Here is a 27,925-nt window from a genome sequence, read left to right on the forward strand (position 1 = left end):
GGGCCATCAACACGTGCTGAGCGTCCTCACCACAGGAGGAGACTTCCATCCCCTGTCACTCTCAACCCTCACGAGGCTAGTTGCCTCCATTTGACAGATGAGGAAAGTGAGGCATGGAGAGAGAAGAGGCTTGGAGTGCAGGGGGTTGGGGAGAGCTCCTATCCCACGGCCTTGAACATCAGCCCAGGAGCTAAGATCTTACCCCATCAGCGATGAGGATCCAGTGATGACTGTGGAGCCTAGAGCATGACACACCCAGGGCTGTGTTTCTGGAAGGTTGCCCAGGGGGCCGGCAGGGTGGGTGGCTGGGAGGTAAGGAGTCCTGGAGATGTGTCAGGAGGCTCATGCTGTGGTCCACACCTGCTCTGGTGATGAGACGGAAGCCTGGGCTTGTTATCTGGCCACATTCACAGAGAACAAGGCTAGGGCACACGTGCACCGCAGGACGTCTGCTCAAAAATGTGTTCAGAAACCACAGCCATAGGGTGACCAACAAATCAACCTTAGCTCTGACGTCCGGGGCAGGAGGGAAGTGAGCCAGTCCTGGAGAGAAGTGGGAGGAGGACAGGAGGCCCTCACACTGGTCCCCACCATCAGCAGTGATGTCCTCTGGATGACAGGCCAGGGACAATCTCAGGGGGATGGAGCATGAATGAATCACGAGAAAGAGCGTGGGAACGTTTATTTAGGAGCGAGGGCACGTCAGGCACTTTGGCCAAAGGGATGTAACTGAACCCTTATGGAATTCTTAATCTCAGCTGGAGAAACTGAGGCTCAAGAAGTAGCAGGGCAGGGGCCGGAGTCCAGGGCCTGGCTGACTGTCATCTTCAGGTAAATCAAGTGTCCAGGTGAAAGCCCCATAGCCCACTGACTCCCCTCCTTGTTTCCAGCACTCAGTGGGATTTTTCTCAGTCCTCAGGGGCTGTAGCTGGTTTGTTTTACTCCAGTCTTGAGGAGGGACAGTGAGGAAGGCTGGGGAGAAAACAGACATTCTAAGGTGTCTCCTGAAACCAGCCCTTCTTGGGCTTTGTGAGTCTGCTTTTTCCCCCCCCAAGTTGTTTTTTGCTTCCCTCTTCTGCCCCCTAGAGGCTGAGAATGGGGCAGCAGGCTCTGCTTCCCTGGACCAGGAAGAAAGCCCCCTCTCTCCGCATCCACCCTCCACCAAGAAGCTAAAATTGCCTCCACAGCGACCTGAGGGACACCTGGGACTCGATTAGGTGATTAAGAGCAGAGGTATCCAACTGGGTGTAAAAGTTTATAAATTACAAATATATTACGAGCAGTATAAAGCATATATAAAAACTAAAAAAATTTAAAGGAGGACATAAAGATTAAATAAACACGGCTTTTAAATGTTTTTATTTTATTTACTAACAGTATAATAGACCTTTTGGCCTTCCTTTAAACATTCTTAATAATATATTTTTACAGCTAGCAATGCAACTGCATATGCTTTCTTAAATTTTTTGAAAAGCATGGGTTAACACTCTGTGCTGTTGTGATTCAGGAGTCTGGTTCTATGTAGAGTTATTTCCATACTTGATTTGGCTGTTAGAGCTGAAAACAGCGCTTTCATTTGGATTTATACAAAGATTTCTAAATCCAAATGAAAGAAGCACCTCATGGGCTGTGCTTTCTAAATACTAATATTCATATTTTAGTCCCATTCTCAAAATAGGGAACTGTTTTTGGTGAAATCTGGCTAATCTACATTCATCTTTCTAGATATCCATCACTAAGTCCGGCAAACAAATCAGAAGATTAGTATTCATGTATTTTTAACAAACGGATTCAAAACCCCCTGAAAGTTTTCTTTTTGGAAGCTTTTTGAAATTGGTTGGAATCTTCCGTTTTCAAGTTCTTAAAGTGTGCAGACTTGGAGAGTTTCTAAGGGGAACATACTTTCCTTGCTTTTTGGCAATATAAGCTCATAACAATGGAAACATTTCCAAACATCTGCTTTCAAAATTCTCTTTCCAAAGATGTAAAAAAGCAGTTACATTCTCTCCCATTGTTTAAAAATTACCTTCCTCTTAGAGGAGCAGATTAGGTGCTTTGTTTTCAGGGGGATAAATAGTCGACAGTCACGTGTCACCCCAGAAGAGGTCAGCGAATGTGGGCGCTTGTCTTTAAATACATGAGCCTCATCTCCAGGCTCAGCAGCTGTTTGAAGTCACACTCAGGGTCCCTCCCCATCTCGTAACAAAGTATCACTGAAGAGTCTTATATACAAAGGTCTTGTTCTTAGTAGTAATAATATAAATCATAAATACGATGATAGAGAATAGGGACTCTGTGTCAGGCACTATGTAAGCGGGCTCAGACGGATTAACTTACTATATCCACGAACAACCCTGTGAGGCAGGTACGATTCTAGACCTTTTTGACAGATGGAGAAACTATGGCACGGACGTGGCAAAACCGTGAGAAGCCAACTGGACAGCGTGTTTAGGACATCGTTGTTGTTGTGACTCTGACAGATGATAATGGCAAAGGGGAGACTGTTGATGGGGCCACTGTGAGAACATGGGGACCCTCAAACTTGGGAATCAGAGCTTCCCCCACCACCCAGGAGACACCATGAGCTTCTAGCAGATTTGAGTCCAGGCCTGTGGTTTCGGCACAGCCCGCAAGGGACACCCACACTCTGATGGGAGGTGAGGGGCACAGAACTCACTGAAAAAGGGTGAATCTTGCCTGTGCTCGCACTGCCTTATCTTCCTCGGGTTTCTGATCAAGACATATATTCTGGAGCCTCTTACCTTTACCACACAATCTGTTAACCACTTCTCCATCAACCAAGAAGGAGGGTCAAGTGTGGCTATGTCATTCCAGGAACCTGAACACCCCCCTCCTTCCCCCTCTGACTGAAGGCATCAGGGACCCAGACCTCCTAGCTGGAGAGACCCCCTGGGCCCTCTGGACCACTCTGCTCAGGGAATGGGGCCACACAAAGCCCCCACTTGGAAGACTATTATGTCACCCACATCCAGATTGGCCATCTCATAGATGTGTGTTGCTGGTCAAGCAACTTAGCCCCTCTGAATGTAAGATGGGTATGACAGTGTCCACTTAACCTGTGGAAAACTCCTGGTACGACATTTTTTTTTTTTAATGTGAGCCAAGATTTTAAATCAGGAGATCAAATACAAATAATTGGATTCTCCAACTTCTTAGGGACAATCTAAAAGTCTGCTAGCACTGGGCCTGCATTCCCAGCTGGCAGAACTGGCTGGAACTGAGTAACTGTTTTAGATAGGAGACAGTCTCCCCACTTTGCCACAGTCCCCACCACTCCCTATTGTCTTACGTCAGATCTACTTTGCTCATTCCTATCCCTGGCCTAATCCCAGCAGGCAATGGAGTTTGCCACCACTGGGTTAGAATTTTAGTTCCACTGTCCTCAGAGCTCCACCAGATCGTTATCCCGGGATCCACTGTCACTAAACCCACAGCTCAACATCTGATCTTTGTAGGGAGCCGTCATTGCCTCTTTCTGCATCCTCCATCGCTCCAGCCACCAGGGCACCAACCAGCACTGAGGACTTGGGAACCACCTCCCTGGCCAGGCATCTGAGTGACCGAATCAGCCCTCAGACGTCCTCGTTCCTCCCTGTGGCTGAAGATCCTGGGGTGAGGCCTCTGCTTTCAGCAGTTTGCAGGGCCCCAGAATCCAAGTCTGTTTTAATCCTCCAGGCGCTTAGTCTGCAAATGGTTTCATCTTGGTCTCTGGGCTACTTGACTAGAGCATCCAGCTGCCGTCTCTGATGTTCCAATCCTTCAACAAATCCCCATCAAGCATCTGCTACAGGAAGCAGCAGACCAAGGCGCATGGGCCAAATCCAGCCCTCCACCTGCTGCATTCTGCCCACAAGCTAAGAACAGTTTTTACATTTTTTTTTAAATTTTTATTTATTTATTTATTTATTTATTTATTTATTTATTTATTTATTTATTTATTTATTTATTTATGACTGTGTTGGGTCTTCGTTTCTGTGCGAGGGCTTTCTCTAGTTGTGGCAAGCGGGGGCCACTCTTCATCGCGGTGCATGGGCCTCTCACCATCGCGGCCTCTCTTGTTGCGGAGCACAGGCTCCAGACGCGCAGGCTCAGCAATTGTGGCTCACGGGCCCAGCTGCTCCGCGACATGTGGGATCTTCCCAGACCAGGGCTTGAACCCGTGTCCCCTGCATTGGCAGGCGGACTCTCAACCACTGCGCCACCAGGGAAGCCCAGTTTTTACATTTTTTAATGGTCGAAACAAAATAAAAATAAGAATCATATTTTGTGACACACGCAAATTATATGAAATTCAAATTTCAGTGTCCGCAAACAATGTTTGATTGGAAAGTAGCCATGCCCATTCATTTCCGTGTTATCTGTGGCTGCTTGCAGGCTCCAGGGCAGCGTTGGGCTGTCGCAACAGAGACGAAAGGCCCACAGCCCACAGAGCGTCAAATGTTTGCTCTCTGGCCCTTTCCAGGGAAAGCCTGCTGCCCCCTGCTCTGCTACATTCCAGGCCCTGTTCTGGGTATTGGCGCTACGGAACTATTTCCGCTGCCTGGCGCTGCATAACAAAGTACCACGGACTGGGCGGCTTAAAACAACAGAAATGTATTCTCTCTGAACTCAAGGTGTTGGCAGGGCCACGCTCCCTCCGGGGGCTCCAGGGGAGGATCCTTCCTTGCCTCTTCCAGTTTCTGGTGGATTTACATTTACCATACTGACCTCCATTTCCTCATCTGTAAAGCAGCGGCAGTCTCACTGGTGCTGCGGACGTTAATTCAGATAATATGCAGGTAACAGGCCACCCAATGAGACTTTTTTTCCTGTTTTGTCCGTGCTTAGCAGCTAAGGTCCGAAGCCAAGGACCAAAGCTGCCAAGGATCCCACGTTCTAAATAGAAGGAGGCTCTGTGAGAATTGTATAGACAGACTGGGGATGCCTTTAAGGAAAGGCATCTTGTTTGTCAGCTGGATGCGGGCAGAGGTAGAGGCTCCACCGGCCCACACTGGTGCCCCTACAGGAGAGAAGCATGGGCAGAGAGCTTCCTCGGGGCCCACGGAAGTGCGTAACGAATCCTTATTTTCAGCCCTTCTCCATTGTGGGGTAGAAGGTGGGGGTGTGTAGCAATTAACTAAAGGCCAAGATAACACTGTGTAACAAAGAGCCACAAAACCTCAGTGGCATCAACAACACACATGTATTTAGCTCAGGAATCTGCAGTGACTGGGGTTGGATGATCTAGAATGAGCTGGCTAGGACAGCTCTGCTGATCTCCATTGGGCCTACTCACATGTCCAGGGGCTAGCTGGGGTCAGCTGGTCTCAGCTGGGTCATCTGGGCAGCTCCACGATCTCAGCCGAACTCACTCTCGTGTCAGAGGGTTGGCTGGGGTCTGCTCATCTCAGCTCGGCCTGCTCGCCTGTCTCGGGGTGACCGAGGCTGGGCTCTGCAGGGCAGCTCTGCCGAGCTTGGCAGGCTCGCTCAGGTGGCTGCAGCTGACTCGTGTTGGCGACCTGGGCTGGCCTCGGCTCCTCCCCGTGGGTCCTTCATCCTCCTCTTGGGATCAGGAGGGTGGTCCAGGCCCACTCTTTGCATGACAATAGTAGAGGTACAAGGAAGTGAGCACGAGGCCTCTGAAGGTCTAGGTCAGAACTGACATGCTGGCACTTTTTTTGCCGGAATTCGGCCTCTGTTCACCAGTGCCGAATAGAAGCGCGGAGACAGAGTTTTGGGTGAAGTAGAAAAGAATAGCTTTACTGCTGTGCCAGGCAAAGGAGGCCACCAGCAGGCTAATGCCCTCAAAACTGTGTGCCCCACCCCGGAGCGGGTAGTGAGGAGTTTTTTGTTTTGTTTTGTTTGTTTTAATTTTTTAAAAAATTTATTTATTTATTTACTTATGGCTGTGTTGGGCCTTCGTTTCTGTGCGAGGGCTTTCTCTAGTTGTGGCAAGCAGGGGCCCAAGCGGGGGCCACTCTTCATCGCGGTGCGCGGGCCTCTCACTGTCGCGGCCTCTCTTGTTGCGGAGCACAGGCTCCAGACGCGCAGGCTCAGTAGTTGTGGCTCACGGGCCCAGTTGCTCCGCGGCATGTGGGATCTTCCCAGACCAGGGCTCGAACCCGTGTTCCCTGCATTGGCAGGCAGATTCTCAACCACTGCGCCACCAGGGAAGCCCAGTGAGGAGTCTTATAGTGTTCGAGGAGCAGGGTGTGGTCAGCTCGTGGACGTTCTTCTGATTGGTTGGCGGTGAGGTAATCGGGAGTCAGCATCATCAACCTTCTGGTTCCAACTGGTCTGGGGTCTACGCGCTTGTGGACAGCATACAGTTAACTTCTTCCACCTGGTGGGACTTTTAGTATCTGTAAAACAGCTCAAAGGACGTGGCTCAGAATATTATCTATAGTCCCTGAGGAAGAACTAAAAGTCCTTGACTTTGTTTAATGGCTAAAGTATTATTATATTGTCTTGCTTGACCGTTTTCCTTTCTTTCTGCATTTTCTCACTTCTCTTATTAAATTTATTCTTTGACTAAAGTTTTTCTACAGACAAAAGGCAGACAGAGGACATGGGTAGGGGTCTATTCTAGGAAGGCCTCATAGGTCCTGCTTGGTTACACTTTTACTTTACCTTACTGGCCAAGGAAAGTCCATGGACAAACCCAAGTTACACTCCTCTGTAGTGGGAGGAGCTGGAAGCCACAGACAAAGGGCAGGCATAGGAGGGGTGAAGAACTGGGGCCGACAGGGCTCCACTGCACAGGGCTTGGCTCCTGGAGTTTGGGGGTGCACTTGGGAACCTGGCATCGGTGGCATTTCTGGCCCAGAGACTTCTGAAGGTGAGAGGCCCCCTGTAGGGGGCCCACAGATGATCTCCTGGCCCACAGATGATCTCCACTTGAAGGGCCTGTGGTGGTGTGCGCCTCGGGAGACCAGGGGAAATCGCGTTTCTTCTCTGTGGCCCTCAGAAGGGTGGGAAAGGACTCTCTTTATCCCCAGCAGATTAGAGGAGGAAAGGAGGTCTCAGGACCACTCCTGGGACCACAGAACTGAGACATGGTGTCCATGGTGGAGACTGAACCATGGTGGGGTCCAGGTGAGGCTGGCTTCCGCTCCATGACGTATGTGGGACCCCTCTGCAGGCAGTTTGCAGGGTCGAGGGGAGGGGAGGAGCTCTGAGTTGAACTGTAGACTGAGATTTGGAAACATGCAGGCCTGAGCCTACGACGGAAATGAGACGGTTCCCACAGAAAGGGACCAGAAGCTGCGGAATCAGGCCAACATGGCACTGAGGGACGGGGCATAGTTGAGGGCAATTATGTGAATAATAAAAATACAATAAGTACAATAATAACAATGCTAGCAGCTAACATATACACCACTTCTTGTGTACCAGCCAGCGTTCTAGTGCTTTATTTATTTTAAATATTTATTTATTTATTTATATTATTTTATTTATTTTTGGCTGCGTAGGATCTTCGTTGCTGCGCGCAGGGTTTCTCTAGTTGCGGCGAGCGGGAGCTACTCTTTGTTGCGGTGCGCGGGCTTCTCATTGCGGTGGCTTCTCTTGTTGCGGAGCACGGGGTCTAGGCGCGTAGGCTTCAGTAGTTGTGGCGCACGGGCTTAGTTGCTCCGGCATGTGGGATCTTCCCGGACCAGGGATCAAACCCATGTCCCCTGCATTGGCAGGCATATTCTTAACCACTGCGCCACCAGGGAAGCCCCATAGTGCTTTATTTAGATTTAGTAACTCTCTTAACCTTCACAACAGCCCTATAATACTGTTATTATATTAATCATTATATTATTATTATCTTCATTTCAAAGATGAGGAGGCTGCGGCAGAGAGGCTCAGAAACTTGCCCAGGGTCACACAGCAAGAGGCACAAGCCAGGATTTGATCCCTGGCAGTTGAAATTCCGAGGCTTGTAGCTATGCTGTCTCCTTATTTTTTAAGAAATGAAACCATTTCATGTTTACACTCCAATGAGTTAAATGCCCCAATAAACCAGTCACTTAGTAGGTTCTCAAGAAATGATAGCTCCCTGGCCTACTCCTCCCAATGACCTGGGCCGCCTGACGACCCCTGTTACCATGGTGAGCCCTCCCAGGGGTGCCCAGGGGCGCTGTGGAGAGAGTTGAGCTGCGAGCTGGGATCCTAGGTTCTAATCCTGGCTCGACCCTGGCTCTCATATCTGGCTCGTTCCCCACTCTGGCTTCGGGCTCCCAAGCTATAAAACAGGGGCATTGAACTTGGCCGTGACCAGGGAGGCCGTGTCAATACCTCCTGGGGAGGCCATGTGCTCTCTGCCTCCTCAGACAATTCCTGCTCTCCCAGACGGTATGTGTGGATGTGCATGTGTGTGTCAAAGTCACAGGCTGTGTCCCCAGGGTGGCAGCCATGCAGAACAGGGCAGAGCATCTGGAGGCAACAGACAGCCATAGGGACAGCCCGGGAAAGCCTCACTTTCCACCAGCCCCCCTGGACCTGCCCAGACAATCCCTGGACCCCAGGGCCAGCACTGCGGGCGAGGTGTGCTCAGGAAGAGCCCCATCTGCGTCACATGTGGCAGGAGAGGGCTGACCAGCAAGCTGCCACCACACCTGGGCTCACAGCCCCACCTGCTGTGTCTCTGAGCATCTGAGCTTCTGCCTCGAAAGTGAGGCTAACCATGCACCTCTCCAGGGGCATGAGGAGTGCATGAGGGACCTGGGGGGATGCCCAGCCCGGGACCATCTTCTCTCCTGACACCTGCTTCATGTCTACACCTGGCCCGTGTGTCTGACACTTTGCTCAAGCTGTCTCCATCTTTTCCAATCAAGTATCAGCTGAACCCCCAATCACCCCGACCGCTGCTGACGAGCCAAAGCCAGGCCTTCTGCGCTATGGGTTACACACCCCAATGGCCCAGAGGAGCCTGTATCAGTAACAACCCAAAGGACCACTGTTCTACTACAACTACTGCAACCCAGGCTTGAAGCTGAATACTCTACATCCATCAGCTCATGTGGTCCTTCAACAACCCTGGGAGGAACTCATACTAACTCCCCTTTACAGCTGAGGACTGAGGACCAGAGAGCCTAAGTGACTTGCCTGAGGTCACACAGCTGGGCTGACTGACTTGTGCGTGGAAGCACAAGAGAGAGAAATCAGCCCACAGACAAGTGTAGCATCACTTTACAATATTAAATCTAAATCTATGACTTAGTATTGTGGGGTTGTTGTTTTTTTTTCATTTTTCCCTCAGTTTTATTGAGGTATAATTGACTTAGTATTGTTTTTATTTTTAATTACTTTGGGGTTGGGGGTGGGGTGTTGGCACTACACTTTTTCCAGTGTTTAGGGTCTGGCCCTCCATCTAGGAAGCAGTAGCATGTGAACTTGAACCCAGATCTGTCCGAACCTGACTCTCAGGACCTCGACAAGAACAGACAGACTCTGAGCTCCACCAAGCTCCCAGGCACCCACCTCTCTGAGTGCGTTGGCACCTCCAGAGGGCCTGGGACTGCGGGGGTGGGAGGGGAAGACCGAGGACGGGGTCCCCAGGCCAGCCCCTCACACTGTCATACCTGAGGGGAGGGTCTGTGGAGTGGGTCTAGCTGGAGGAGTCCTATGGATCCAGAAATGCCTGTGTCGCCATCTAGTGGGCATAGGTCACACACGCAGCTGCCCACCGTCTTTTAAATAGCCTTTGTATCTGGGGGAAATTCTCGCAGTATGAGTCCATCTCCCGGCATAGAAGGCAATACACACGTCCCAGCCTCCCTGTCCCAGTCTCCCTGTTGCCATCACATGCGCCGACCTAGGATTCCAATTTGGGAGAGAGTCAAGTAGAGTCCTGGAGTAGGAGGCAGAGCGTGGTGGGGGACATCGAGATTTTAGAGGCGGGGGGTAGGACTGACCAGCGGTTGGAGTTTAGCTCCTCATAGTGGAGCTCCAAGCCTGATTAAGGGTTCCCCAGGCAGCTTCCTGTTCTCACCGTCCTGCCGGTCTGCACTGAAAGGTGAGGCTGTTTGCACGTGGCCATGACGCGCCCCCTCCCTAGGGAAGCGAATACTCTTGCTTCTCCCTGCTTGCCCCCTCAGAATGCAAGCCCAGGGCTGACCCCAAACTCTGCCCCTGGGAGGCTGGATTGGTGGGCAGAGGGGCCGGAGAGAAGACGGGAGCGTGAGGATGGGGATGGGGACCGTCATCTGTCACCACGTGCAAACTGCTGAAGACCAGCCAGTGAGCAGCCGACCCCTCAGGGGCCACATGGGTCAAGGCTTCGTGTGGGCAGCGGCCAGCCTGTTGCCCAAGACTGACCAGCAGGACTGATGCCCATCTGTGCCAGAACTCCGGCTCTGCCCCCTCTGACCTCACTTCTTGTTGCCAACTCCCTTTTCTATGGCCATGGCCTCTCCAGAGTTGTCTGGAAGAGTGGTGGGAGCTGGGCCCCGGGGGTGACTGAAGGTGGGAGGGGAAGCCCTAACCCGCAGGGCCCGGGTGGACCGGAGGGAGGCGGCCGAGTCACCCGAGCCCGGTCCCCGGCGTCCCCGGCGTCGGGGAGGAAAGCTGAGGCTCAAGAACAGCGGCCTGAGGCCTGCCCCAGGGCAACAGGCCACCCCCCGGCCTGGGAGGGTTGGAAAGGCAGGAGCTGCTCCACCACCCACTTAACTGCGGTGGCACCAAACAGCATCGAGTCCTCAAGCCCACTCACTCTGATTTTCTACTCTGCTGACGGGAAGGCGGCGACTTCAGGCGCTGGTGACAACCTGCTGTGTCCTGGTGGGGATGGTAAAGGTCAGATGTCACAGGCAAGGGTATGGCACACAGACACACTTAGCTTCAGACACAGGATTGAGTCGGTTTCGGATATTCAGTCCTGAGGGGACCAGGATCATCTAATAGTGGCCTTTTAGTCTGAGGATCCAAAGTCCAAAACAAGACCTGGATGTCCCTCCCCCAACCCCATAAAGATGTCTGCCTCCCCCCAAAAGCCATCTTGGAAAGAAGAGGGATGAGGGGGAAAGGAGACCTCTTGAGACAAGACACTTTCAGTGGGGAGTTTGACAAGTCTGCCATGGACAGCTGTGCAGGTTGTTCACCATCCAAGAAGGCCTGGCTGAGGGAGCAAGTGTGGGGTGAAATCTTGCTTACACTCCACTCTCCTGGTGCAGAGCTGCACCTATTTGGAGGAATAGAGGGGCCTTGTCTGAAGTTTGAACTTTAATGGAATATTTTATCCAGAAGAGCCTGTTTTAAATCTGGAGAGAATGATTTCGGTTTAATGGGCAAATTTTTAAAAAATACATTTTTCCGGCCACCAGTTTTGCAGTGTAAAATGAGATGATTTCTAGAAACAGGTACGTTTTGTGTACCTCTGAGTCAGGTCAGAGCACAGGGTATATTTTGTCCGTCACCCCACACATGCATTGTACACAAACACACACACACTCTCTCTCTCTCTCGTAAGTAATTATGATGATATAAAGGACATGGACCACTTTCTTGAGGGCAGGACCCATGGCTATCCACGCGTCAGGCCTAGTCCTCGACCCAGTACTGGTCACAGTATAAACCCTCAGTGAATGTCTGGTGATGACTGGCAGACTGAACAGGTGAGTGATGCGTAAGTGATACACACCTTTGAGCTGAGGGCGGGTCGGACCCGCATCGTTCTATTAAGGGAAACCTACACAGCTGGCCTTTGGCTCCACAGCCCCTGTGCACAGAGAAACCCCAAGGAGCCTTGTGCTCAGGGATGGACCGGAGTGCCCAGGGTCTCCCAGAAGTGCACTCCACCTGGGTCATCTATACAAACTGGATTCTGCAAATAGCTCTCAAAGCCACCAGGGGAAGCAGAACCAACTGTATGGAGCATACTGTGCGCGTCAGGAAGCAGTCCTGCTCCTCACATGCCCAGGATCCAAAAACAGAAAGGGATGGGACCCGGCAGACCCGGTCAATCTGGGCCCCCAGGGACCCAGACTCCTGGCTCTCGGCTTCCCACTGTCCCCGCAGCCAGCTCAGGCTCTGGCTCTGGGACTCCTCCAGCAGCTCCATCCACAAGCACTTCCTCTCAGGAAGAACAAATCCGACTCCAGGAACAGCAGCCACAGCACCTCTGGCAGGGAACAGAATTTGGAATCCCGTAGACCTGGTTTCCCCGCCCTGCCACTCACAAGCTGTGTGACCTCAGGCAAGCCACATAACCCCTCTGGGCCTCAATGTCCTTCAGGTTCAAGGGTGACAGTGACAAATGTCCTGTCTCCTCGGCTCAGCAGAATAAGAGCTTAGGGGACTTCCCTGGTGGTCCAGTGGCTAAGACTCCAGGCTCCCAATGCAGGGGGCCCGGGTTTGATCCCTGGTCAGGGAACTAGAACCCACATGCCGCAACTAAAGATCCCACAGGCCACAACGAAGGTCCCACGTGCCACAACTAAGACCTGATGCAGCCAAATAATAAATGTTTTTTAAAAAAGAGAGAGAGAAAGAAAGAGAGAAAGAAAAAGGAGAGAAAAAGAGAGGAAGAAAGAGAAAGGAAGGAAGGAAGGAAGGAAGGAAGGAAGGAAGGAAGGAAGGAAGGAAGGAAGGGAGAAAGAAAGAGGAGGGGAGGGAGGAAATGAGCTTACGAATGACTGACAGGAGCACAGAAGCTTCCAAGGCCCCTCAGCATTCCGTTTCCCCAGTGAGGCTGAGCGGAGGCTGGCTCCTCCGTGAGCACGGGCATAGCAGAAAGAACACAGGCTCTGGAACCACACAGACCTAAAACTGGACCCCAGCTTTGCCAATCACTTGCCGCGTGGCCTTGGGAAATTCACTTCCCCTCTCTGCGTCTCAGTCTCCTCATCTGTAAGCGTGTGCTCTGAGAGCAGCGGATCCTAAGGGCTGGGGTGGGTGCCTGCAGAAGGCAAGCCCCAGGCAGCATCTGGAAGGCAGTGGCGGCCTGTCTCGTCCTGCAGGGGGGGAGGCGGGAACCATTTTTGGAAATGCCACAGTACAGATCAGTAAGGTTAATAACAGCCCCCAGAGCGTCCTCGGGGCTCCCAGCCCCTCCCCAGGTAGGCTCAGCAGGGGGAAGCTGGAGATGCTGTGCACGTCCTTCTCTGGAGTCCGAATCACTTCTACTCCAGTGGCCTTCAGAGGCTGGAAGCAAGGTCGCAGCGACTCCAGGGGAGCTCAGGACTTGGGCAGAGAGAGGCAGGGCGTGGGCTGGTTGCAGCCTCTGGACCTCAGGCCCCACCTCGGCGAAGTGGGGACAAGCCTTCCTCGAGGGCTCCGAGACTGGACAGTATCTGTCTTGGTTTTTTTTTTGGCTGTGTTGGGTCTTCGTTTCTGTGCGAGGGCTTTCTCTAGTTGCGGCGAGTGGGGGCCACTCTTCATCGCGGTGCGCGGGCCTCTCACTGTCGTGGCCTCTCGTTGCGGAGCACAAGCTCCAGACGCGCAGGCTCAGTAATTGTGGCTCACGGGCCCAGTTGCTCCGCAGCATGTGGGATCTTCCCAGACCAGGGCTCGAACCCGTGTCCCCTGCATTGGCAGGCAGATTCTCAACCACTGCGCCACCAGGGAAGCCCTCTGTCTTGGTTTTTCCGGAAGGAGCCGCGCCTCTGGATGAGTCTCTAGCCTCAGGCCCCAAGCTAACTCCAGACACCAACGTGGGTCCAAGAGACGAGGGCCCAGATTACCTCCTACAATGTTCCAGAGGCCACTTCTACCTCACTGGTCCCCGTCATGGCTTAGGCAGAAACAGTCAGACAGCAGGGGTCTCCAGGGGTCTGTGACCCACCAAAAGGTGTGTATATGCACAGAGGCCTAAGGGGGCAGAACCCTGCCACACACATAACATCATGTTGTACACCCTGAAAGAGGTGTGTGCATGTACATACACACAAGGAAAGGTCTGGAAGGCCACCCACTGAGTCATTATAATGACTTAAGAAACTTTTGTTTCTCTGAAAGGAACATGTATTGTTTGCACAATAAAGAGAAGGAAAACTGGAGCTGCTGGATGTGTTTAAATAATTAATCTTTCACCCTCCTTGCCCCCCACCGCGGGCACCACACAAGGCACCACACAAGGCTCGCGGCTTAGACCCAGGAGGCCGCATAACCCATGTCTGTGGCGAAACGCACCACCCCACCTAGGGCCCGAGCCAATCAATTAACATGGCTTTTAAAAGATGCTTCCAAATGATGCAGACAGGGAAGAGCGGAAAAGGGAGTCCCTGATCTGAAGAAATCCTTCACTGAAGAGCCGTTCTCTCAAGTGCTTTTCCCTAAGGAGCCTGAAAGTAAGGCCAGGCGTTCTGAGAAGACACCAAGGACGCAGCTTCATTGTGTTAAAAACTAGCGCCAGGAGAGACCTCAGTGTGACTCCAGCTTCCTCCTTTGAGGAAAAACCCACTTAGATACGTCGGGAAAATCCTCACGCACTCAGTATTTTGGGGGCACCTGCTCCAGGCCCTACACTGAGCGCTGGGGACACAGATGCTCCCCTGCCTTCACGGAGATCTCATCCCGGTGGGGGACAGAGGCGCTGTATGGTTAGTAAGGAAGCCTCGCTGTCAAGGGGCGTGCAGGAGAGCTTCTGAGTGGAGGACCTGGAGGAGGGCAGCCAGCTCAGGTCCAGAGGGTCAGGGAAGACCCCAGCTTTCCCCTGGAGCTGGTGTGGGGATGAACCGAATTGGTCAGACTGCAACCACCAAAATGCTGGCTGCGCAGAATACAATGTTGCTCCGTCATATTTATCTCAGTGCTGGGGACCCCCTCAGAGTCGATCCCTCCTGACGAGCCAGGCGGCTGCACCTGAAGCTGAAAGGAAGGACGCCGGGGATCGTCTGTCTTCTAGACACAACAAGCCTCCCTGGGCCGGACACTTTCTCTTCCAGGACTAGGGAGAACAGACGTCCCAGTTTACACCTGTCGCCCCAGAGTTATTGTGATAATGTCTCTTTTCACTCAACACATCCTGGTTTGGGGAAAAAAAAATTACAGTCATCCTACCCATCTGTCCACCAAAGCTTCATGGCAATCTTCAAATGTCTCCAGTCAGCGCCAGCCTGCTGGCCAGCCTTAAGATGCCGTCACACCTGTGTCTTCAGCCTTCCTCTGCCCACTTGCCCAGAGGTGAGAACCGCTCAGATGATCGTCACCTGCAGTGAAGCCTCCCCTGACCCCCTAGCTCTACAACCCTCTGTCCATTTTCTGGACTCCTAACCTTGTCACAGTCCTAAGTACTGAGATTCTGCAACAATCTGTTTGCCTTTCTCCTCACTGGTCTGTGAGTTCCTTGCAGACACAGGCTGTGTCTTATTAATCTCCAAATCCTTCCCTCGCAGCCCAAGCACCTGGCTTATGGAGGCATTTGGTAAGTCTGTAAAGTTGACGAGCCACCACCAACCATGGCTCCTGGGAAGGTCCCTCTCCCTGGTCCCAGCTGCCTGGCAGAGGTGTCACTCGGGGACACTAACGTTGCTCAGAAGTGGGCAGGAGGCCTGGTTAGGCTGCCACTAACCAGCCAGGAGGCCCTGGGGCTCAGGGTCCCCACGATCCACAAAATTAGGGGCTGATTTGGTCAAATGGTCTCAGTGGAGCCCTACAGCTCAGACATTTTGCAACTCTGAAGTCTGTAACTTTCATCCTTCTTCTGAATAGAAATCAGGCCACCCCCGCAAGTGATATCACAAGCCTCGAAAATATTTGACCCAGCAGTTTCACATGTAGGAACTGAAGCTGTGGAAATAATCACACAAGTACCAAGATTTATATACGAGGACATTCACTGCAGCATCATTCGTAATAAGAAAAACTGTAAACAAATCATGGTATAGCCATATGACAGAATACTGTTAACGATTGCAAGTTTGTGTGCCTGACGCCCAGTGAGGCCAAACGGAAGCATCAGAGTTTGGAGCAGAGGAAGGTTTATTGCAGGGCCACGCATGGAGATGGGTGGCTCACGCCCCCCCAAACCCCAAACTACCTGAAGGCTTGCAGCAAAGCATTTTAAAAGGTGAGGGAGGGGTGTGGCTGGTTGTTAACAAACTTCTTGGTGCAGGAATCCTTTGTCCCCATAGATCCGGTCACCATGTTCCTGTAAACCTCCAACAAGCCAAGTATTATTTTCTGCTCTGCAACATTTCATCTCGGTATGAGCAGAAAAGTGTAATACTCTTAAAAGGTATAGGGCTTGGGACATTGGGATTGACATATATACACCTGTTGATACTATGTATAAAATAGGTAACTAATGAGAACCTACTGTGTAGCACAGGGAACTCTACTCAATGCTCTGCGGTGACCTAAATGAGAAGGAAGTCCAAAAAAGAGGGGATATATATATCTATACGTATAGCTGATTGTAAAGCAACTATACGCCAATTAAAAAAAAAAAAGGTATAGCCTTGAGAATAGGCTGTCCTGAATATTTCAGGCTACGGGCAACACACTTAACTGGAAGCAAAGGCAATAGAACACAAAGATTAAAGTAAAAGAAACAGATCTAACATGGAGTCAGATTTGTTCTTCCCTATTACAATACCATCCACCATTAAAAACCATGTTTTAGTAGAATATTTAACAACATGAGAAAATGGTCATGTTAAATAAATCAAAAGGAGACTACAAAAACAACAGGACCTCTATTTCAAAAAAAAAAAAAGGAAAAGGAAAATCATACATGTTTGCAGACAAATAGGGAAATGTTGAAAGAAAATTCACCAAAATATTAACAGTGGTTTTCTCTGGACACTGGGATTAGATGACCCTATTTTTTTTTTTTTCCTGCATTTTTTACATATTCTTCTACAACATTTTGTAGTTGGAGGGGGGGGAAAAGGCTGTTAAAAAATGTCAACCCTCCGTTGTGTGAGGCCAATGGTAGGCAATGGAGGAAAATGCCATAAATTGTGAAAACCAGAAAATTTCATCAGAACCCTTCCCAAAGCCAGCGGCTGTGCCTTTGGCGGATGTAAATGACATAAACCAGAGGAAAAGCAGGACATGGGCATCAAATGGAGCCGAGACAACCTCCTTGCACACGAAGGTGGCAGGGAAAGCAGCCCACCTCACTGAAAACCCCCAGCCATTATCTGTCCCCAGCTGAGACTGACCTAAAGGCTCCCTCTTGTCCATCTCTGTCCTTTCCCCATCCCCTTCCTCAGATCACAAAGACGGTTTCTGGATTTGCCAAGGGCCTGAGAACTTATCCAGTTCCACCCAGGTGTCCTAAGGCCTGCTCTGTGCCAGGCCCTATGTGGGGCACTGCAGTCAAGAGAAATCTGATCAAGACCTGTCTGACCTCCCTCCCAGGGGAGGAACCCTTCCTGCGGGTCACCCAGCCTCCTCTTGTCCACCTCCGAGGACTGGGAGCTCACTACAATCCATGCAGCTGGGGCCGCGCCCATCAGTCTTAGAATAAAAATCCTCCATCCCAGCCCACCTTACTCCTCAAGGCCTTTCCTCTACCATCCCAAGTCCTGCCTTGTGTTCCATCCAAGGGTGGGGCCCAAAGGCGACCAAACCCATTCCCTCACCCCCTCCGTCGTTAGGCATTCAAAAAGCCCTTTCATAATCTCGGGCACAGGCAGCGCTCGCTCCCGGCCTTGCCTAGCAGGCAGGTGAGGTGGTGTTTATAGCCCAGGAATAACTGGATGCTAATTCCCTTCTGTAGAAGAGCGACTGAAGTTTCAATTCCCTCCTCTATGAACTCTGAACTGGGGCTAGCTGCAGCTGGGAGGCTGCAACTGACATGGAGCAAGGGGCTGTGTGCACGTGTGCACGCATGCACGCGTGCACACGTGCGCGCACACACACGTAGCTCAAAGCCGGCCCACGTCCCTACCCCCAACTAAAGATATTCTTATAAAGAAAGGCCTCGGAAGTAGAAGCTGTCAGCCCCCAACTCCCTCCCCAGTTCTGTCAATGAGTTCACATAACACCCCTACCCTCACTTTCAGGTGAGCAAACCTCTTCCTGCCAGGCGTGGTGTTCCTCGTTAGAAGCAACCCCAGTCCTGTCTGTCCAGTCCCTGTCACACCTCAAGCAGGAGGAGCTGCCGATCCGTTATCCTAGAAACTTCAAGGACAAGTACCATTTCTGCACATGAACAGCGGGTCAAGGCCTCACCTCTCAGACACACCAGCGAGCCCTGAGTCCCACCCACTCCTCGCCCCTCACACGGCTACACCCTCCCCTCCCCTCTCCAACCTCCATTCTCAGACAATCCATTAAGAGACCTTCACCTCCCTGTTGTCCTCAGGCGAGACTTTGGTCCATTGAGGGGTCCACTCTCTGGGAGGGGGAGGAGTGGGAGCCCACGTTCTGAGAAGCAGGGGTGTGGACACCACCTGGACTCCAGGCCCACCTCCACCACTAGGGTAACTGTCAGACCAAGTCCCCCACCGTCCCTGAACTTGAGCACAGGGACCCTGCGTCTTCTCACTGTTAAAGACGTTGTCGAGAAGAGGACGGGATGTAAGTTAGTCCTCCTCGGAGGGGCTCCCCGTGGGCACCGGCACAGGCCTCACCCCCTGCTGCCCTGCTCCCCGCCAGGACGCTCCCCTTCACCTGGATGCTGGCCCTTGAGGAAGTTTTGAGTGGAAAAGAAGCTCCCTAACCAGCGTTTATATAACAACAACATAAGCATTTTATTTTTTCATTAAGCTTCTTGGTTTCTTAGTATCACAATGGAATGATGAGAAAACAAGAACAAAAAAAAAAAACCCCATGGGTCTGCAAATCTCTGACAAACAGCAGAGACTTCAAGGCAATTGAGGGGGAGGGAGGGAGAGGCTTGACAGAAGTGCCAAAGTAGTTCCAACATCATGCCTCTCCTTAGCCGGCTGGGCCGGGAGGGGTGGGGAGGTGGAATGGTGAGAAGGTGGCACTGTCACAGCTGTCCTTGGCGTTTCTGCCTCGTGACTGATACACGCATGATCTGCACGGACCACCCCACAAGGTTTCCCGTTGCCTCCCTGGTACCTGGCCGCATGATCCCTGCCTGCTCCAAACCCCGGGACACCCCGGAGCCAGTTCTGCTGGGTGGGTGGCAGGAGAGGAGCGTGGAGTGGGTTGAGGGCAGGCGACGCCCGCTCCGGGCGTGAGAAGCCGAGGAGCGGCCGAGGCCCGTCCGGGAGACACCCGTGGCAGCAGGCGGAGGTGGTGCAGGTGGCGACGGCAGGAGTCCACGTCCCTTGGGCGGTGAGCAGGCCGCGCCTAGAGCTTCACGGTGCCGGGGGGCAGGCTGTCGTTGCAGAGTCTGTAGTAACGCAGGTCGTTGACCAGCCTGTGCACACTCTGGGTGAACGAGGGCAGGTCCTGGAAGGCAGGGGCACAGCTGCAGCCCAGCCCCCCCCACCAACACCCCAAATCACCCCCACCCAACCAGCCACTCCTGTCCCACAGGGCGTCCGGAGCTCTGAGAACATTTGACAAAACGCGAAACTTCACTCATTCTTGCCCCACGTGTCAGCAAAGGCACGGTGGGAGAAAAAGAACAACAGCTGATACTGCCCTAGTGCCCACCACGTGCCAGGCCCTGTCCCAAGCAATTCAGAGACAAAAGTCATTTAATCCTCACTGCCAGCCTGTGGTGCAGGTTGTAAGTACCATCATTTGAAGGATGAAGAAAATGAAGCGCAGACAGATTAAGAAACCTGCCCCGGGTAACACAGTCAGGAAGGGAGGGGCTCTAGACTGGAGTTGCTCCCGAGCACTGATACGGCTCCCCTCCACCACAGCCAGCCGAGCCACATCTGCAGAACCCTTCTCCACCCAGGGCTCCAGGCAGGCTCTGCCAATCAAGAGTCACGGTGGCCCATATGTCTCATGACACCTAGCCTGCTAGGCCGCAGAATAGCAGAATACAAACAGAGAAGGCCCCTCACAGCAGGAAGCTCAAATTCAACCATGGACCACTACAGGACCACCCGAGGTCTGCTTCTTCATCTTTGGACTGGGATTACTGAAGGCTGGATTGCAGGTCCACAGGCAAAGTAACATCAACGGTGCCTGTCCACACCCCCAAGGCCACCTGGCTAACCGCTCCTCCTCTTCAAACTTTAGCTCAAAGCCTGCTTCTTCCAAAAAGGCCACTCGGATACGTCCTATTTCCTGGCTCCAGCGGGCTAGGTTGGTGCCTCTGCTCCAAGCTCTCTGAGGCCCTTGGCTCACCCTGCCTGTGGACAGTAAGGGCAGGCTCTGGAGCCAGAACCCCCAGCTCCAGATCCTGCTTCCTGGCTCTACCAATCCCAAGTTCTGTAACTGCCAACCAACTGCTGCCCTTTCTGAGCCTGGGTTCCTCTGTGAAGTGGGGTTAAACAACAGGACCTACACTTCAGAAGGCTGTTGGAAGGCTAAAAAAAAAGCTAAGGCAAATAAGGTGTTTGGTTCAGTGTGGTCCACAGAGGGCGCTGTTGCCCATCTTCCCAGCAGGACTCCTTAAAGGCAGGCAGGCACGAGCTCCTGGACACCTGGCACAGGGCTGGAGAAGAAGCCAGCTTAAATACACAGTGGATGAATGAATGAATGAAGGCGCTGATTCCTTTACTTATTTTATCCTCAAGAAAACAAACCAAGGCGTATTTTTAAAATCAGTGGCGCCCAAATGCCAAATTCAAATGTCTTGAATGGAACACGGCAGTACATTTCTGCATTTTTAATAAGCACCCCAGGTGCTCTGATGCATACCTATCAATAGCTTTGAAAACCACTGCTTTAAATCAAGAAGTTGACTGAGAATGACATCATTAGAAACTGATCATTAAATATTAGGATTTGGCCTCCAGGATAAGGATGACAAAATACCCAACTGGCTGAAGTGAACTTAACGAAGCTCAGGAGAAAACAAGATCAACGCCAGGGAGAGAAAGATTCCAGACAAGGGAAAACAGGAGCTGAGTCTAAGAAAGAACTACCTTGACACGTATCACAGACGAGACAAGCAAGGAAGACGAAGAGTTTGCTCCAGCAAGAGCAACACGCAACCCTGGACGCTGAAGTGGAACGTGGACGGGCTGTTCTCGCATGGCGGTCGGGTCAACACCACCAAGAGGATGTGGGAGAAAGAGAAGGTGTCACTGCATCAAGTGTGAGTGGCTGAAAGACGAAAATTACTTATTCGATAGGAAAAGTTCCAGGAAGAGCCTCTTGGCGGGCGAGCAGCCAAGACTTAGCAGCTGAAACTGGAAGGAGGAGGACAGGTGAGGGCCCAGCAAGGAGGCCCCAGGACAGGAGAGGCTGGGCACCACGGGACCCGGACACACTAGCAACGATGGCTTCACGGGCATCCACAGGCCTCACCACCCCAGTTCCCACTCAAGGGGCTGCCCAGGCGGAACAGCCCACCTGACCGGCTCTGGGTGGACAGTGGGAGGCAAGAGCGCGAGCGCTGTGAGGCTCCTCCCAGGGCCTGGCAGCAGGTCAGCCCCGCTGAGCCTGGCATCTGGAAGAGCCCAGGGCCCCACCGCTAACCCCTGGTGCTTGGGCTCCCAAGCACCAATCTTCACGGCCTGTCTGCAAGTCCGGGCTGTACTGGCTCACGACCCAGAGGAAACAAGAGCTGGGCCCCAGTCAGAGGTGGGCTCGACAGAGTGCAAAGAAGCTGAGACAAATCAGGCGGACGGCTGGGGGGCCAGAACCGGGCCCAGTAGCTGAGATGAAGAATATACGTGCTGCAGAGGCCACCACTGGGGGACAGCGTGTGCCCCTCAATCCAGCCACGGCACCGAGTCATCCAGGAGCCGCACAAGCTACAGTGGAGCCGCCGGGGGCACAAAGCACGCACGAGGCAGCCTGCCCCCTCCTCTCGGAACAGGTGCCAGGCTTGAGAGCCCACGCCTGCCCTCCCTTTAGCCTGGCCTCTCTCTCCTCACCCGATCCATCTTGAAATTCCGCCCCAGCACATTTTTCTGGTTGGCATCCACACCGTCACAGCTGGTCAGGAACTCTGGGAGGAAGGCCGCGAAAAAGCCATCGAAGTCCACAGAGGCCATGTTGTAAATGGCGATGCCAATCTCCTCCTGCAGGAGGTCGTGGGACTTGTGAACCAGGACCTGGAGCAGCACGTTCACAAACTGAAAGAGCATGGTGGTCCGGAAGATCTTCTGCAGACAGAGAGGGAGCAGGGTGAGCGAAGGCCGGGCGGGCTCCCTGCCTACTTCCCGTCGTGCTCCGCAGCCACTGACCTGAGGAGGGTGGCCTCGGCCTGGGCCCACGACACCTCTGATGAAGAAACCTTCATCTGAGAGCTGGGGCACTTACCTTGTGGTACAGCTTCTGCTTGGTGTTGAGAGTCTCCAAGTAAAAGAGATTTTGTTTAAATAGGTGGATGTCAGGCTGGAGAAAGGACTGTCCAAAAGCCTAGGAAATAAGACCACCGTTTTATAAGCAGCCTTTCAACACCCTCAGATCCAGCCCTTCTAGGGCACCTCCCTACGCCCAAAGAACTGACACTTGGCGGCGGTTCCCCACGCTGACGCAGGGCGGGGGCACCTACTGCCTCATTCTCCTGGCCTGTCTGGTCAGATCTTTGGAACGCTCCTGTGTAGTCTGAGCTCCCAAGTCCTCCCCACTGGGCCTCACTTATTTGGTCTCATCTTGCACCTTTTGTAATTAACCTCCACACCTTCACAGGATCTGTCTTTGAAGGAAGCAGCTAACACCTCTAGGCAAGTACCTCAGCCGTCTTAGCAGATACCAGAGGCTGCCCTCCCCGCCTCAAGCCAACCACTCGCCCGTAAGCCACCCTCTCCTTGGCATCCCAGGTCTTATAAACCACAAATCCTTGAAGGCTCCTTCACACCTGGCTGCCTCTGCCTTAGGGTTAAGCAATAGCAAGTTTCTAAACTGCTTTGCAGTTTCTGGGCTGTGGAAGTTTCCAGTTCAGCCCCCACCCCAAACACAAAGAGCCCTGCTCCCCCAGAAAGTGACTGAGGAGGAGTGGGGGAGGCGAGTGAAATGCAAACCCAGTGGTGGGCAGGACACTCCCCAGAATAAGCCGGTGATGGCCTCGTCATTCTGTCCCTGGGCTCCTGAACTATGAGAAGGGGGTCTTATAACCCCTGCTGTAGTGATAAAATCTCCATGATGCCCAATTGTTTTATTTAGTTTTTAAAGTCGGGTTTATTGAAGTGTAACACAGAGTGAAATTCACCCTTTTGAGATTCACCATTGTGTAATTCTGACCAACACACAGAGTCATCTAACCACCACAACGATCAGAACAGAACATTTCCTTCTCCCAAAAAGTTCCCTCATGCCCCCTTTGTGGTCAGTCCTCTCCTCTTACCCCGAGGTAACCACTGCTCACTCTCTGTTGCCCTGGATTTGCCTTTTCCAGAACATGTGTCATATGATGGAATGGAATCAGCAGTATATAGCCCTTTGAAGCCGGACTCTTACACCTGGTGGAATGTATTGGGAGGTCACTGTGTTGTGCGAATAAGAACAGGTTCCTTTTTACTTGCTGAGGAGCAGGTGCCACAGTCTGTTTATCAAGCCACTGGCTGATGGATATTTGAATTGTTTCCAGCTTTTGGCAATTATGAAAAAAGCTGCTATAACATCTGTGTATAGGTTGGGGGGAATATATGTTTTCATTTATCTTAGGTAAAATATTTAGAGGTGGGATTGCTAGATCACATAGTAATTACATGTTTAACTTTATAAGAAACTGCCAAACTGTGAAGCTGTTTTCCAAAGTGGCTTTTACCCGCCCTGAGTGGAGGACCAGCCATCAAAAGAGTCTTGAAAGCAAGGACAGAGTGGAAGAGGGAGGTAGGAGGGGAAGGAGAGAAGGCACTTGAATACTCCAAATCCAGGCCCGTGATGGGGTGTCAGAGATGGAAGTGCATGAAAATAACTGCAAAGACCAGGGGTGCGACATCCGCTCTTCCACACAGGGAGAGCGCGTGAGCGTGTGTGTGTGTGCGCGCACGCTGGGAGGAAGCCGAATGGAAGAACGGTAGAATCCCGCTGGTTTCCCCGTGACGAAAAGCTAGCACTGAAAAACCAAAAAATAAAAATAACTCTCTACTTCAGCCGAGGCTTAGAATAAAAAAGTTGTACGACTGAGTGCAGAACAAGGAGTGCGCCTGGAAGCGGTCCCTGAGCAGCCGGCCACGCTGGCACGGGGAGGCCGCCCGTCTCCCACAGTGGTGTGTGCTCAGCCCCCAGAGCTCACTCTCTAGGGTTTAACAGTCGCACTTGATCAGAAAGGGAGACAATCACAGGGCAGTGTTTCTCCCAACACGGTACAAGCCAGAATTCTCTCTCAAAAATGCAGATCAACTAACACAGTGCTGCAGGTAAGGAGGGCCCCAGGTGGTCCTGACGTGGGCAGCCTCCTCACACGTGGGGCAACTCTGCTATAAGGCAGAGGGAACTGAGACGTATCCAGCATCCTGGGTGCCAGGAACGCTGTGTACACTCTCATTTAACCCCACAACAAACCCACGAAATAGGCACTATTATCCCTACGTCACAGATGGAGAGACTGAGGCTCCAAGAAGTTAACTAATTTCATAGGTACTAAGAGGTAGAGCTGAGCTTCAGACCCAAGACCACGAGGCTTCAAAGTGCCACTGTGTGGCGCCTGCTGCAGTGGCCATGTTAGAGGCAGTGGGACCATATGCCACAGAAGCAAAGCAAGGGACAGTCGGCCAGTGGACCCAGGTGGTGTCCAGAATGATGCATGTCTGTTCCTGGATCACAAGGCAGCCTCACCAGCTCTGCCCCATTACCTGCATGATGGCACTGAACTGAGGCTCATTCTCCATCTGCTCCTCAGCAATCCCCCTCTGGACACTGGCCAGGACGGTGGACCTGAAGAAGTACCTCCAGTTGTGATGCAGCGTCCGGAAAAGGAGCTCAAACAGCTCAGCCTTCACATCAGGGGAGGGGCGCTGCGGAGACACACACAGACCCTCAGACCTTCAGGGAGCCACTCACAGCCTGGGCCCAGAGCAGCAAAGAGGCCTGAGAGATGCCTCCTAACAGCCAGCAGCGGGTTGGCTTTCCACCCTCACTCTCGTCCTGTCAAGCCCCCTGTGGGCCAGCAGTTCAAACGAGGAGTTCTTTGGCAGAGACATGGTCACAGTTGAGACACAGAATGCCTGGGTCGGTGCCAAGGGGCCCTTTTTCTGATGGACGCACTCAGCTTTTTAAGCTAAGAAAAAAAGGCTACTAAATGGAAAACAATTAGGAATATGGATTTCCTGCTGAGCAAGCAGCTGATCTGATCTGTCACATCTTCTTGGTGGTGCTGTTCCTTTGTCAGTATAAAAAAAAAGCTGTCCCAGCTAACCTGTTGGTCTTATGCAACCTCTGAGGATAAAGACAAATAAGAAGGCTTAAAAGAGGTTCTGCCCTCTATAGAAAAGGAGTTTAAAGAGCACTTAGAAACCACCGACAGCAGCGTTAGAGGGCCTCCGGGTGGAAGCAGCACCCCGGGGGAGGCACAGTGTGGCGCTAACTGCTCTCCCAGCCTGTCTCCTTTCTCAGGCAAAAGGAGGGGGTGAGGGAGGCAGGCTCAGCAATAATTTTCACATTTATCCAAAAATCTCCAAGTCACTGAAGAGCACGACAGGTCACATTATTCCACAGGTCTCGGCAGAATTAAAAATTATAAGGCCCAGATCTATTTAATTCAGCTTTGATTAAAGTTAAATTAAGACCAGGGGGCACCAACTTCCATGGCAGGAATCCTCAGAGGGCGCAGGTGTGTTTAATGATGCAAAGCAACTGGACTTACTTAAGCCTTAGTTTGGGCAGTTAGGAAGGTTAGCCCTTATTTACGTAACTATTACAGAAAACTTAAGTTAAATATATATTTATTCTGAATTTTGTCATGCTGAGTGGCTGTTTCCTAAGAAGGACAAAGAGCTTTCTAATGATGAAAGCTTTGAATGGTTCTAAGAACTTGTTTTGTATCCTTGAGATCATGAAAGTTCTTAATAGGAAAGTGTTATGAAGTGTTATTACTACAACATTTGTTATGTTTGCTGGAGAAAACCATGTATTCACCTAAAGTTCTAAATTGTTTGCCATGGGACACTGATCTTACTTACCAACCAACCTTGTGACAATTAACCTGTTATGCTTACACTAGATTAGTTCTAATTAACTCAACCAATATAAAAAAACCATACCAAGCTAATGGCATTCTTTCTCAGAAAAAAAATTATAAGAAAAATAAAATAACTAACAAATTAGCTTTAAAACACAACCCATTTTCCTCAATATTTCATTCCCTCCCCCATCTCAGGCAGGAGGCAGCACAGGGGACCACCCCAGCCCCTCATACCTCGGCGATGATGGGATACACCTGCTCCATGCACAGGGAGATGATACTGGGGAGGAAGGGCTTGAACACCTGGCCAGGCTCCTGGACCACCACCTGCAGGATCTTCAGGAACTTCTCAACCACCCGGCAGCCAGTACTGCCTTCGTGGAGGATGCTCTCGGCCAACTGTTCTCTGCAGACAGAGAAAGCACACAGTAGCCAAGAAAGCGTTTCTCTGGGGAGCAGCATGAAAACCAACACTTGTGGCAAGTGAAGGAAAGGAGCAAAAAGTCCCACACTTTGTAGCCAGGTCGCACCACTGCTCATGTGGAGTCTGAAAACCCTGGACACAGCGGGTCTGTGGTTACCTGGTAAACATATTGAGGAAAGTCTGTATGATCTGCTCAGTGAAAGGCACGCCCATCTGTACTCTAAGGCCTCGAAACAGAGTGAGGAAGAAACTCAGCATCTCATCAGTCACATCTAAATAAAGGGACAAAGCAAATGATCAGAGGCACGTACACAGGGATAAACAGAAGCCCTTGGCTTGATGCACTTCCTTCTGCAATCTGCACTATCCTTTCTCTCTAAGGCTTCCTGCTGGAAGAAATTCCCCCAACACCATCACAGCCAATGACGGAAAGTGGGAAATGATTAAGGATGTGCTGAGAAAACTGCTCTGGCACAAAGAACTCTGCCTGATGGCTCACGATAGGAAAAGAAGGTCATCTCGAAGCCGCCCTCACTGCCCAGCACCCAGCGCCACGCAGAATTCTCACTGCAGGTGGGTTATTCTGTACTCGCTGATGCAACTACTGAACTGGGTCAGCCCCTGAGGGCTTCAGCCACTTCTCTATGACTGATAATCTGCAGTTGGGTCCAGGGTCAAGTGGCTGAAAGTGGACAGTGAGGGTGTACTCAGATTGCATGGCCCTGGGCTATTAAATAGATTAACTGCAGAAAATACTGGTTACATTTAGTGTGGCTCCACTTCCAGATCTAAACAACCATATCGTACAGTACGCTCTGGCTTGAACCACACACACTCAGGGGCAATCTGAGTGACTGAGAAGCCCTGGATATTTCTCTCATAAGACTGACAAGACCACTGTAAGTGGTCATGAAAGCCAGGCGAGTACCTCCAGAGACCCAGAGAGAGCCTCTCTGAGTGACAGTGACAGTATGCGGAGGTGAAGCATCTCAGCAAAATCCACCTTGCCATCCATGTAAGTAAATAAGTGGAACTATCAGAAAAGTTCTCTGTCCCACTGCAATGCCCCTCTTACTCCCATCCATTCATGTTCCCAAGTGACTCAGCAACACACAACATAACCGCCCTCCACCTTCACCATCTAGGCCGACCCCACCGACTGACTTGGCCTGCCCTGCAGAGCTAAGCAGTTACTCTGGTCCTTGTCAGCACCACCCAGCAGTGAGGCCTGCGGCCAGCTCCTACCTGACTGATGGATAAAAGCTGGAAAGAGGGCCAGGGAGACCTGAACGGATTCCTGCAGGGACTGGTAGCAGATCTGTCGGGACTTGGTGGATTCCCCGGAGATATTCTCCACGATATCTTCTAAGACACTAAGTGTCTGGTGGATAATCACTTTGGCTGCAAACCAAGATTAAGTTGCCTGTTATGACTTGTCTGAGGATAAAGCA

General features: G+C 51.7%; 1 protein-coding gene across 2 annotated transcripts in view; it reads right to left on the minus strand.

The window, feature by feature from the left end:
* Positions 1-18,604: 18,604 nt before the first annotated feature.
* XPO6 (exportin 6) overlaps positions 18,605-27,925 on the minus strand; it is a 119,106-nt gene continuing 109,785 nt past the window's right edge. For both annotated transcript variants that reach the window (XM_068565512.1, XM_068565511.1), the window contains exons 18-24: positions 27,720-27,875; positions 26,632-26,746; positions 26,285-26,456; positions 24,723-24,884; positions 22,243-22,341; positions 21,855-22,085; positions 18,605-19,299 (exon numbers count right to left, since the gene is read on the minus strand). In XM_068565512.1, coding sequence (XP_068421613.1) covers positions 19,198-19,299; positions 21,855-22,085; positions 22,243-22,341; positions 24,723-24,884; positions 26,285-26,456; positions 26,632-26,746; positions 27,720-27,875 — 1,037 coding nt within the window. In that variant the 3' untranslated portion in view covers positions 18,605-19,197. The remainder of the gene's footprint in view (positions 19,300-21,854; positions 22,086-22,242; positions 22,342-24,722; positions 24,885-26,284; positions 26,457-26,631; positions 26,747-27,719; positions 27,876-27,925) is intronic.

The sequence above is a fragment of the Eschrichtius robustus genome, chromosome 16 (assembly GCF_028021215.1).
Source record: "Eschrichtius robustus isolate mEscRob2 chromosome 16, mEscRob2.pri, whole genome shotgun sequence".
In the NCBI taxonomy this organism is placed as follows: Eukaryota; Metazoa; Chordata; class Mammalia; order Artiodactyla; family Eschrichtiidae; genus Eschrichtius; species Eschrichtius robustus.